At 45.0% G+C, this 12,424-nt stretch overlaps 1 protein-coding gene across 2 annotated transcripts; it reads left to right on the top strand.

Moving 5' to 3' along the window:
• The first annotated feature begins 653 nt into the window (after positions 1 to 653).
• Positions 654 to 12,071, top strand: IFT46 (intraflagellar transport 46). 2 transcript variants are annotated; one of them, XM_075278816.1, is made up of 12 exons: positions 654 to 735; positions 2,562 to 2,658; positions 3,997 to 4,076; positions 4,405 to 4,571; positions 5,249 to 5,320; positions 5,664 to 5,757; positions 7,495 to 7,623; positions 7,780 to 7,901; positions 8,360 to 8,426; positions 8,505 to 8,565; positions 11,033 to 11,118; positions 11,571 to 12,071. In XM_075278816.1, exons 1-12 carry the CDS (start codon positions 706 to 708, stop codon positions 11,664 to 11,666), a joined length of 1,101 nt encoding a protein of 366 aa, XP_075134917.1. In that variant the 5' UTR covers positions 654 to 705; the 3' UTR covers positions 11,667 to 12,071. The 2 variants fall into 2 exon arrangements, with proteins under 2 accessions (XP_075134917.1, XP_075134916.1); XM_075278815.1 differs by having other exon boundaries at positions 7,777 to 7,901.
• Positions 12,072 to 12,424: the final 353 nt, after the last annotated feature.

Genomic DNA, 12,424 nt, shown 5'->3' with positions numbered 1-12,424 from the left:
TGGTCAGCAGCTACATATACAGGTTTTGTCTCCTGATGCGGGTTCAGTGCTGTTTTTTGGGTGTCAAGAGAGGACAAGTCGCTTCTTTAAATAAAAATAAATCCTGAACTCAATGGGACTGTACAGCTATATTCACACTGATGTATTTTAATTTTTTTAAGCAAGGAGGTTTTTTTAGATTTGCTGTAGATTTTGGTGCAGAAATCTGTCTAAAAAATATCTCTGTGTGAACACGCTTTGAGTCTCAGCCACACTTTGGGGGGGAAAACTGCTTTTTTGTTGCAGATTTTGCTGCAGTTCTTTGCTGCAGTGCCCGGAGATGATTCAGCGGTAGAAAAACTTCAATTATAATTCTCATTACTCTCGAAGCCACTCAAAAAACTGCTGCAAAATCTGCACCAAAAACCGCACCTTTTCGCAATGTGTGATCTCAGCCTTGGTGGACCTAAAGCGCAAATATGAACCCTCGCCAATGTCAGAGCAACAGACACTGAGTAATCATAGACTAACGCTGCGTTTTTGCGTATCTGTATTCAGTGCAATCTGCTCCTATCACCAGCAGGTGGCGCTGTTACATCGCAGTTTCCATCTGGCAGAGCCTGACAATTCTGGGCGGAAGTGACCTCAGTGGCCGGAAGCTGTCGCCGTCTCCATAGTGATAGTGTGGTTTACCTGCAGGAGACGGCTCGTGTGTATGAGCCGGGTATGGAGGAGGCAGATTCACAGGGGCTGCAGGTAACTGCTGATCATGACCAGGGGTATAACCAGGAGGGGCAGGGAGGTAACTAGAGATGAGGCCCCGGAGCCTCCAGGAGCTGCTGCTGTTCTGTGTCTAAGCCCCGACCATTGGCTGCTATGTGCTCGGCTCTTATTTATAGCCACAGTCTTCGTTGCCCATTGCAACCAATCACAGCGCAGCTTTCATTCTTGTAAAGCCCTGTTACACTTGGAAGCTGCGCTGTGATTGGTTCCTGTGGCTCCTACTTAGCTATATGGACATTATAGATGGAGGGGTGCCCCTTTATGTGCCGGAGTGATGGGCCACACCAAGGAGCGGCGCCGAGTAATGTAGAACTGACACGACATCATGGTGGTGTGCCAATTACATTATATTGGAGGGACAAGGAGCCGCCATATTAATTCTCCAGCCCTGGTGACACTGGATTATCTTGGATTACAGATGATGGATTCGCTAGTGATCAACCAAGCACCATGGCAGGCTCGTTCCTAGTCACAGACCCCATTAAAAATCTATGGGGTCCTGGGATAACCACTTTTTTAAGCAGATTTCAATGTGTTCCGTGCGTTAAATAGAACCCATTGAAGTCAATGGGAGTCTTTATATCAGCGCTGATTCTACCGCGAGTTATCATGGCCGAATCAGCGCCACTTTACTCTGTGTGAATGCCGCCTTATGTTAACAGATGCTCTTAGTCCCCATACACACAGAGGGATCCGGACCAGAAAATCTGGGCCCCACATCCACTTGATTTTCCATCCTGGACTCTGATGCAGGTCTCTGGTTGAGCTCACACTAGGAGATCCAGCCAATATATGGGCTTAGATATGTCTTTGTAAAATGGGAGGAAATCCACACAAACATGAGGAGAACATACAAACTCCTTGCAGATGTTGTTCCTGGCAGGATTTGAACCCTGGACTTCAGCACTGGAAGGTTACAGTGCTAACTACTGAGCCACAGTGTTGCCAATGGGGTTTGTATTTTCACAAAAATTGGATGCGTTTCCCTGCTGTACAGTCATATCATGGCATACATTGCAGTTACTTGTTTGCGGGATGCCTTTGTATTCCATACAGCAAAAAACAATAGTACGCCATTGTATACACTGTCACACTACAAAGGCAATGTGAAATTAGTCTATGGGTCTGTTCACACTGACATATGTCATAGGTTCTAATTTTTCAATACATATGCTATCCAGTGTCGTTTTATTTATAGGATGCCTCTTATAGAATATCTATTTCCTAAAGTTAAAGACGGTTTCCAGGACTTCATTTTTTTTCTTTTTGTTGTTGTGTTGGGTTTGCTGAACATTTTTGTAATGTACTTTATTAACCTATTGTTCTCAATATTAGCAGAAAAGAAGCTCTAAAGTAATCCCTAGCATAGCTCCAACTCCGCTTTACTATGAGAGCTGCCCAGTATACACCGTGTGCTTCCAGGATATACCACAGTGGGGAGGGGGTAGGTTGGACACGCTGAATACCTGTATCTCTGGGTTATACGACCTAGTTGTTCCGGTGTCCTATGAGAGCTGAGAGTCTCACTATTTATTTGTTACTAATATTGCCGTTCTATAACAGAACCGGGGAAATCACTAGTTATAAACACAGTTGGGAACTGTGATCTTTTGTTATTTTAGGTATAAAAACGTATACATTGGTGCTGTGAATGATTAAATACATTATAGATAAATCTGAATAAATTTACATAAAACAGCTCTTGGTAAAGCAGCAGCATGTGTATGGAGGCCGAGTTATTGTGATATGCAATAAAGTGTAATGTATTACATGTGGTCTTTTCATTTTGCCTCCTCCAGACAAGATTAGTGCAGAACCAGCCGTACGACGAAAGCCTGGAGATAAACGACTCAGAAGAGGTCGCCAGCATCCACTCTCCGACACCAAGAAAACCAGGTCAGAAGAATGGCAAAGGCCTTGGGAATTTAGGGGAGTCTTCCAGGAGATTATATTGATGATTTATCTTTAAGATTGGTTATCAATATCAGATCGTTGGGGGACCAGCACTCAGCGCTCCTACAGATCAGCTGTTTCACTGCTTATCAAGCACAGTGCTGTAATGTATATAGTGGCTGTGCTTGGTATTGCAACTCAACTGCTTGCACTTGAATAGGAAATCTGTATTTAAAGGGATCCTATCATTAAAATCACATTTTTTTCTCACTAACACATAGGAATAGCCTTAAGAAAGGCTATTCTTCTCCTACCTTTAGCTGTCTTCTCCGCGCCGCCGTTCGGTAATAATCCCAGTTTTCGTCTGTATGCAATTGAGTTCTATCGCAGCACTGGGGCCGGTTCCCAGCACTCAAAGTGATGCCTCCATCTTCTTCTGGAATGGCCTCTCTGCGCATCTTCTTCTGGAGCTGGGTTTCAATCTTCTAGTCCTCGGGCAAAGTCGACAGCACATGCCCGCTGGTCACAAGAAAATGGCCACTTACATGCACAGTCACCTTTGCCCGAGGCCTAGAAGTTTGAACCCAGCTCCGGAAGAAGACGCAGGGAGAGAGCGTTCCTGAAGAAGATGGAGGCAGCGCTGGAGAGTTCTCTCGCAACATTGGGGACGCCCAAGAGAACTCACTTGCATACAGATGAAAACCGGGCTTTATACCGAGCGGTGGCGCGGAGAAGACATCTAAAGGAAGTAGAAGGATAGCATTTCCTAAGGCTATTCCTACGTGTTAGTGAGAAAAATGTGATTTTAATGGTAGAATCCCTTTAAGTTCCAGAAAATCCCTTAAGGCTGGGTCCCTACATTGCGAAAATGCGGCGGTGTGGCTGCAGCCGAAGCATTGCGGCAAATAACTGCAGATTCTGGCTAATCTCATCCACACATTGTAGAAGAAAATCTGCAGAGGACATGACACGATGTCAAAAAAATACGCGTTCGCAAATCGCAGCATGTCAGCATTTTCCATATAGGTATAATAGAGGCAGAAAGTGCACAGAGGAGAACACAATACGTTTCTGCCACCGTCTATTCCGCAACATTTTTTGGCTGCGGCTCACTATGTGAAGCTTTCACTACAAAAGAGATGTTCTGGGGCTTCCTGGACCTCACGGCTGGAGCTGAAATCGGACAATGGTGCAACTTCATATAGACATAGTGCTAGGGGACAGTGAGGGATGGCGATGTCTAAGGGCTACTGGATATGTTGGCATAACATAAGCAAGAAATATCAATAATTCAGGATTTCTGGAAGAATTCATATTTCTTTTTTTTTTTTGCTCAATCAGTTCCTTCCAAGCGAACATCAGATAAAGCAAAAGTCATGACAGACCCAAATGTCAGCAGTGAAGATGAGGAAAGTACCACGGTAATGGGGAGGATATCCTACTAATATTATAAATGTGGGGAGGGATGAGGGAGTGATTTATTACCTGTGATATTGGAGAGGAGAGCAGGGAGATACATCATGGGAAATGTAGTTTCCGGATTCAATGATACAAGGAGTCTCAAGTAAAATAAAGCCAAGAAAAGGCTGCACAAGGGAACAGTGAGGATTTATCACTGCTGTGCATGTATTTGCAGCTAGATAACCCCTTTAATGTCCCCAATTCCGCTGACGGGTTTCCTTTCACTTTTTACTGTGTATTATATTCTTCAGAATTTACTTATTTATTTATTTTTATTTTACATCCAAGAAAAAGAGGGAATCTCGTCTTGCCCCTCACCAGAAATTAGGTGATGATGAAAATACAGAAGATTCAGAAGAGGAGGATGATGATGACGACGATGATGATGACGATGATGACGATGATGATGATGAAGAGGATGATGATAATGAAGAAAATGGTGCATCAAATGTCGGGTAAGAGATAAGTATATCAATAGGAAATTTTTTATAGGGTAGGGTGGAGCAAAGGAGCGCCCTAGGGCAGGACAGGAGATGCAATGGGGTAGGACATAAGATGTGGTGGCAGGTACAGAGGAGAGCTGCAGTTTAAAATGGAGGACTCTGGATACCGTGTAGGTTTTTGCTGTCCGCTTGAAAAGTCAGACATCTTTGGGAACGGACACCTAAGGACAGACACATACAGTAAAAGAATGCACCCGATGTCCATTTAAATCAATGCAAAATGTCACGGACACAGCTAGTGTCCGCTGCTAATGTCTGCACAAGATTTTGCACGGATATTAGCAGCGGCCACTGGCTGTCAGACACCGATAGTAGTGTGAACGCCCCCTAAGTGTCATGCTCCAGATTTAGCCACTGGCATTTTCCTGGTAAACCGCTGCAATGATGCCACATGTGTCCCTGTATTAAATAAGTTACTATACGTAGCATAGGGCATGGTTTTTGGTTTAGACTCACTCCTGGTTTTGCCGTACAAATACTTTTGACCTAAAGAGGAGCTCCAGGCAGTATGTTGTATTAGTAGGTGAAGGTTTAGAGGAATGGGCTGTGGTTTTGCAATATTGGAGAGAAGGTCAGGCTTGTAAATGATGTAACACTTTCTTACTAACGTCCTCATTCCTTTCTTACAGTTACGATCCTGCAGATTTTGAGCATCTTCCAGTAACAGCTGAAATTAAAGAATTGTTCCAATATATTACTAGGTGAGACTGATGATTTCATAAGCACATTTATGGCATATGAGCCTCTGGGACCCGCACCAATCTTGACCATGGGGGTCTGTCTTGCACCACCATGAATGTGCAGATTTCTTTATTCACTTCTATGGGAATAGCCAAATGAGCAGACATGGCTGTTCTTGGAGTTCCAAAAAATGTATAGAGAAACCAGCGCCAGTTTTCTGGTCATGGAGGGTATCAGGGGATCTTCATGCTTGAGAATGGGGTAGCCCTTTTGATTAAAGTGTTGGTAAAATTGCCACTCAGTGTATGTATATATAATATAATGTTACAACTGGAGTGAGTGTAACGTCCTGCATTGTTTCAGATACACGCCTCATGCTATTGACTTGGACCACAAGCTGAAACCTTTCATCCCAGACTTTATCCCTGCTGTGGGCGACATTGATGCGTTTCTAAAGGTAAATTTTACTTTAATGACCTTTATTACACCTAGTAAAATGCACATCATGTACATATACTGTTAAGAGGATTTTCACTTCAAGTCCAAAGGATAGACTGTAACTTGCTGATCGGTGGGTTGGGACTCCTACTGATTACAAGAACAATGGTGTTTTACACCCCAGTGTGAATGGAGCAGCAGGTAGAGCAGCAGATGCTACTCCATTCATTTCAATGGGACCGCTGGAGATAGTGAAAACTCAGAACTCCGCTACCTCCAGTCGGCCACTTCATTCAAATTTGTGATGCAAAACTGTTCTCATTAACACCGATGGTTGCAATGGTCGTAGCCCTACCAGTCCACAAAGTAACTTCATGTTACCAGAATATCCCTTTAATGTTTGGTTGCTGCTACATTACCCAGCATGCCTAGCTGACTAGTAAAACTACAATGCCAGTATGCCATGACACTGAAGCTTTTGTGGCATGCTGATGGCAATGACAAGCTACATATATAAATTTATGCATTCCTATTTATCCCCACTTGCTAAAGATTAAAAGGGTTGCCCAGGCAAGAATGGACAACCCCGTTTAGGCATAGAATGGGCAAGAGCAGTGAAACTCCCCCAAAAAAACTATACTCTCCTTTCCATGGTGCTCCGGTGCCAATCAGTGGCCTCAGCAAAGGGCCTGAGATGTCATTACCTGTGACATCACGGGTCTCTTGCTGAGGCCAATCCAGCGACTTTAGTGTAAGGGATCAGTGACATCACAGCCAGTGAAAAGTTTCACTTTGAGAAGACGACAGAGCAGAAGGACCAGAATGCGCCAAGAGGACACTGGAGTATAGAGATCAAAAAGCCAAGCACTGGGCAGCACGGTGGCTCAGTGGTTAGCACTGCAGCCATGCAGCGCTGGAGTCCTGGGTTCGAATCCTGCCTAGACAACATGTTTACGTGGGTTTCCTCCCATACTCCAAAGCCATACAAGCACTGCAGACATAAATCCTGTTAAACATGAGAGTCTTAGAAAGTGTACAGAGTTATTGGTTATCCAAGAGTTTAAAAAATGAATCCAACAGGCAAAAATGGACAACCTGTTTAAGTATAGAATGGGCAGGGGGCAGTGAAAAAAATAAATCCATACTCTCCTTTCCACAGTGCTTCGGTGCCAATCAGTGGCCTCAGCAAAGGGCCTGAAATATCACTACCTGTGACATGACGGCTCTCTTGCTAAGGCCAATCAGTAACTTGAAATGTTATACTACATATCTATGTGTGTGTGTTCTATCCCTCACTGCTATAGCACTGCTGTAATGATGTACCATACACCCACATGATCGCTGCAACGAGTCAGTGATCTCAGTGGTCATGTGATGTATATGCAAGTGTTACTGCAGAGGCCAGCGATTGGCTGAAGTCGTCACGAGGACATGTAGCGTGTCATCACTGCGGTATAATAGCTGTAGGGGAATGGTCAGGTCAGTGCTGGGTACTTTTCATTAATACCACCCCCTGCTGATAGATTTGTTTCTCTATGACAAGCCCATTAAATAGAGCTGCATATTTTTAGGTTCCCTTTTCAGTTGCCTGACAGAGATACTTGCTCCATGTTAGCTAATATGGGCGATGGGAAGAACCTTGTGGCGTAATAACGTCTGGGTTTGAGAGACGGATTGCACACACTTCTACTAATGGCTCATGGCACTCTTTGAATAAGAATATATGTTATTCTGCATCATTTTTACCTCTCGGTAGGTTCCACGACCTGACAATAAACCAGATAAGCTCGGCCTCCTGACTCTTGATGAACCGTCCACAAAACAGTCGGACCCCACAGTGATGGCGCTCTGGCTGTCAGAGAATTCCAAGCAGCACAGCGTTGCAGTAAGTCAATATACTGTGGGTTAGGAGATCCTAAAAGGCGGGAAAGCTATTAGTTCTCTCTTAGCCTGGGAAATGTTATAGACACTGTCTTGCAGATTCTCATATGAATATCTTCTATGGATTTCTTGCACTAGTTACTTGTTCTTTCTCAAGCAGCAGCAAATAAAAGTCAAAAGCTTAGAAAATGCAGAGAAGAATCAGAAAGCCATCGACGCCTGGATCGAAAGTATCAGCGAATTACATCGTTCCAAACCTCCCGCCAGCGTCCACTACACCAGGTATTGACTGGCAGTAAATATCACCAGAAACACATAAGCGCAGATTTTCTATCTAATAGTTAGACAGCATAGACTTGAGTCTAAAGTTGCTCCAGATTTATCACAGTGGTTCACGCTGGGTGGTAAATGTGGTGCAGCTTTAGGGTTAGTTCACACGGGGAGCGTTCAGGCGGATTTTGTTACCGAGAGTTACGCGGTCAAAACCCGCCTGCCATGACTGTCGCCGCTCCCCCCTCCGGAGTCGGCTCAAATGAATGGGCCAACGCCGGAGGTTTCTGCCGCGGACGCCCGCCCTACATATACCACCATTGTGAGGCGGCAGATTATGACGTGGATTACGCGCCATAATCCACCCCTGGGCCCTTAGAAACTTTAGTCTAACTTTATACCATCCATTGGTTGGCCAGAATATGCACAAGGCTTACTATATTGCTAATATTCTATTTTTCATTTTGTAGACCAATGCCTGAAGTGGAAACCCTGATGCAGGAATGGCCTCCGGAGTTTGAGGAACGTCTCGGGAAGGTGAGATTCTGATAATGGAACAATCTATGTGTGAGATTGAAGGAGCAATGCCACTAAACCTTCCTTGTGTCTTACCAGATCAGTCTGCCCACTGCAGATTTGGACTGTGACCTCCCCACTTACATTGATATGATACTGGGTAAGTTGCAATCATAGTGATCTTACAATAAACCATAAAAGTATGGTATCTGCTGAATAACATGGAAAGTCTCATAGAGACCTCAGCAGCCCTATCCTGTGGTCATGGGGTGATGAATGGTGTATATTCTTGTATACAGATTCATGTATAGGCAGTAACACGGGCAGAAATGTAGTGTTTCATGCCTTTGAGCAGATTGTTGTTGGACACCCTCATAAGCCCTGGATCTGTCAAAGTCTATCAGGTAAAGCAAGATGGCTGCCATGGGAGCCATTGTAAGTCCTCCAACTTCCATAGCAGCATATTGGCTCTCCAATGACTTCATTGACATCGACAATTTTTAATTGATGGCCTGTGCTTAGTGTACGTCATCAATTGAAGATCTGTGGGGATCCGATACCCAAGCCCTTGCAGATCAGCTGTTTACAATGGTTGCCCTGAGCACCACGTCACAAAGATGTCACATTCATCAGTCACATGGCCTACTCGTTTCTCAGTCCCATTCAAGTGAGTGAGCTGAGCTGCAATGCCAAGCACAGCCACTGTACAAATGTATGGTGTTGTACTTGGTAAATACCAAAGAAATTGTAACTCGCTTGAAACGGCGCTACAATTTGTACGGCAAGTGAGCGGCACGGCTTGCAATATTACTGAGACCCTGACTGTCTTGGTACAGGTCATCCATGTTGGTCCCCTATAGATATAAAATGAATGGCCTGTCCGTTATACTTGATAGATTGTCAATAGAAACCTTTTTTTTTTTTTTTAATAAATTCTTTATTTAAGTAAGAGCAACAACAATTACAGCACTGGGGTGGGCAAGGCCGGAAACACCGGCCCAGCCAGCCCGAGAAAAAACAACAAAAAACAAATACTAGTAAACAAAACAAACAATGCAAATACAATCACATCGTAAGTTGGACAGAGAAGAAAAGAGGGAACAGAAAAGAGAAAGAAGAGAAGAAAACAGAAAAAGAAAAAAGGAGAAAAAACTCACCATGGGGGGGGGGGGGAGAAGGGATACCAAGACTCTGAAGAAGAGAAAAACAAAAAAACAGAAAAAAAAACCCCGCAACAAGGCAGCCTCCAAGTGGGGACTCAGCCAACCAGGGTTTTGTAAGACTGAGTGCCCTGGAAAAGAAACCATGGCATCCAAGCATCCATGAAAGCCTCATGCGCGTCCCGGAGGGAAGCTGTGAGCTCCTCCATGGTCCGAATGTCCTCCACTTTATGGACCCAGTGATGGAGGGAAGGGGGGTTGGAAGATTTCCACAGGGCCGGAACACAGGCCCTGGCCGCATTTAGCATATGGCGCAGGGAGGACTTGCGGTAGTAGCGTAAGGGAAGATCCAATAAATGAAGTAAGAAAAAGGCTGGGGTGAAGGGCAGAGAGGAGTGGAACACCTGGCAAAGGACCCTGTGTACTCCAGTCCAAAAGTCCTTGAGTGCCGCACAGTCCCAAAACACATGCAAAAGGGTCCCTTCCTCCGAGCCACAGCGCCAGCATGTAGGGGAGGAGGAAGGGAACAGCTTATGCAGCGTAGAGGGCACGAGATACCAACGGGTCAGGAGTTTGTATCCCGCCTCTTGATATTTGCTGGCCACCGAGCACTTGTGGGTGAACTCAAGGATCCTTGCACATTGAGCAGCAGAAAGAGTCAGATGCAAGTCCGCCTCCCACTTAGCAAGAAAGGGAGGTTTATAGTCCGGGGAAGGGGAGATCAGGAGCGAGTACAAATCGGAGAGGGAGTGCCTGATCGGACCCGTCCCCGAGCAAGACACCTCAAATTTCGTGAGGGATCTGTCAAAAACCAAAGGATTCGGCAGTGAGGAAAGGAAATGGGTAAGTTGGAGGACCCGCCATGGACCCAGTGAAGGGAGATCTGGATCCGAGAGGAGGTGTCGATGAGACAGCCAGGAACCCGCGGAACGAAAGTGGACAGCTCTCTCACGACCCGCAGAGCTCCACTGCCTAAATGGACCCAGGGAAAGACTATCCGGGAAGGCCGGATTTCCTAGGATAGGAAAAAGAGGAGAAGGGAAGGGGGGTGAGCTGTTCCTTAGGGAAGAGCACTTTACAAACCCGAATAGTGCGAGCAATGGTGGGGTAAGACCGCAGGACAAGAGGGCAAGGGGAGTCCAGCCAGGGGAGTAGGTGCAGTGGCGTGCTATAGAAGGTAGGTTCCAGGGAGACCCACTGTTTGAGGGAGGAATGACGGCACCAATCCAGTACTCGCTGGAGCATGGAGGCCTCATAATACCTACAGAGATCAGGCCGAACCGGGTAACACTTTTATCTGATGAGCCTTTCCTAAGGATAAATCAACAGTTATTTGATGTGGAAAAGGGGGTTATGGAAGGGGGAGTGAAAGTCAGACATTCTTCCTGCCTCTATTTTTGTCGTACAGGGGGTTTTGTCAATCCTGTACCTGTATCCTGTCTTATATCCCATCACTATCTCTTTCAGCTCTGCTGGACATTCCTGTATACAAGAGCCGCATACAGTCACTACACGTCCTCTTCTCTCTCTATTCAGAGTTTAAGAACTCTCAGGTAAGTACATGGCGCCACCATTGACATGTCCGGGTGGTTGGGTTCATGTTTGATCTAGAAGGTCAAAAGTCATCAGATGTGGGCTATGGTGACTTTGAGCACGACTCCCATTGGATGACCAAGATCGGCTTTTTGCCCTGCAGTTTCATCACTAATGAGTTGTATTGTGACACAGAGGTTGCTGGTTCTTTCTACAAGTAGAAATACAGCACCACAACAATGGGGGTCGTCTAAGTCTCCTTGTGTAGCCCCAGCCTTATATTGCTGTTCTGCGTGGAGAAATATGGGGGTAATATTAAGATCTCTGTAACAAGCAGATCTATTCAGCAGTATGTTATGGTCTGGTGAGTCGGTGTGCTACATATATATCTCTTACATTGTTCTAGCGTGCATGCTTACTGCTGTGATGTAATAAGTATTGGGATCCTGACTGCAGTTTGTTCTCTTACCAGCACTTCAAAGCTTTAGCGGAGGGGGAGAAGGAGCGAATCTCCTCTGGGAAGACTGCAACACCCAGCGCTGATACCGATGGCGTACACTACAGCTGAAGATCTCCTGTCTGCCATCACACTCCATGCTACAGCCCTACACTATGTCTGTAATATTATTGTGTAGCTGGGTACCCAAAGAAACAAGCTTGCCCTATGATTTCCCAAGATGTTGCTAGGTCCATTGTAATGTATCAGTATCACAGAGAGTTGTTGTTAAAGGCGTTGTCCAGTTCTTTATGACTTATCCTCAGGAGAGGTCATCCATAAAAGGTTTGGGGGTCTAGCCCCCATAGTGGCCATGTCATGTAATTACAGTTTCATCCCATTCACTAAGGGATTAGACTGTAGCTGGCACATGAGTCCTACCGCTGACTAAAGCATTGCAGCCCCTTCAAACAGCTGATCAGCGGGGGTCCTGAGGAGAGGTCATCATTAAAAATTGGATAGCTCCATGCTTCTGTACATATATTTTTGTGCATTGTAATATACTTAATATAATTACATTTAATAAACCTTTTTAGTAAATTTTATTAACAGTTTAAATGCCTAGCTGATGTGTCATGTGTAACTGCGAGGCTCTTCCTAGTGTTTGACGCCTGATACTTTATCTTCTTTACGTACCAACAAGCCTTAAAGGGGTTGTTCAGGATAAAAACTAATCCCTAATCTAATCTAAGCACCCTTCCCCCTCAGCTTCTCTCCTCTATCATATAACCCTATATATCACAGAGCTCAGCTTCTCTCCTCTATCATATAACCCTATATATCACAGAGCTCAGCTTCTCTCCTCTATCATATAACCCTATATATCACAG

The sequence above is a fragment of the Leptodactylus fuscus genome, chromosome 6 (assembly GCF_031893055.1).
Source record: "Leptodactylus fuscus isolate aLepFus1 chromosome 6, aLepFus1.hap2, whole genome shotgun sequence".
Classification (NCBI taxonomy): domain Eukaryota; kingdom Metazoa; phylum Chordata; class Amphibia; order Anura; family Leptodactylidae; genus Leptodactylus; species Leptodactylus fuscus.
This window is presented reverse-complemented; position numbering and strand designations above follow the sequence as displayed.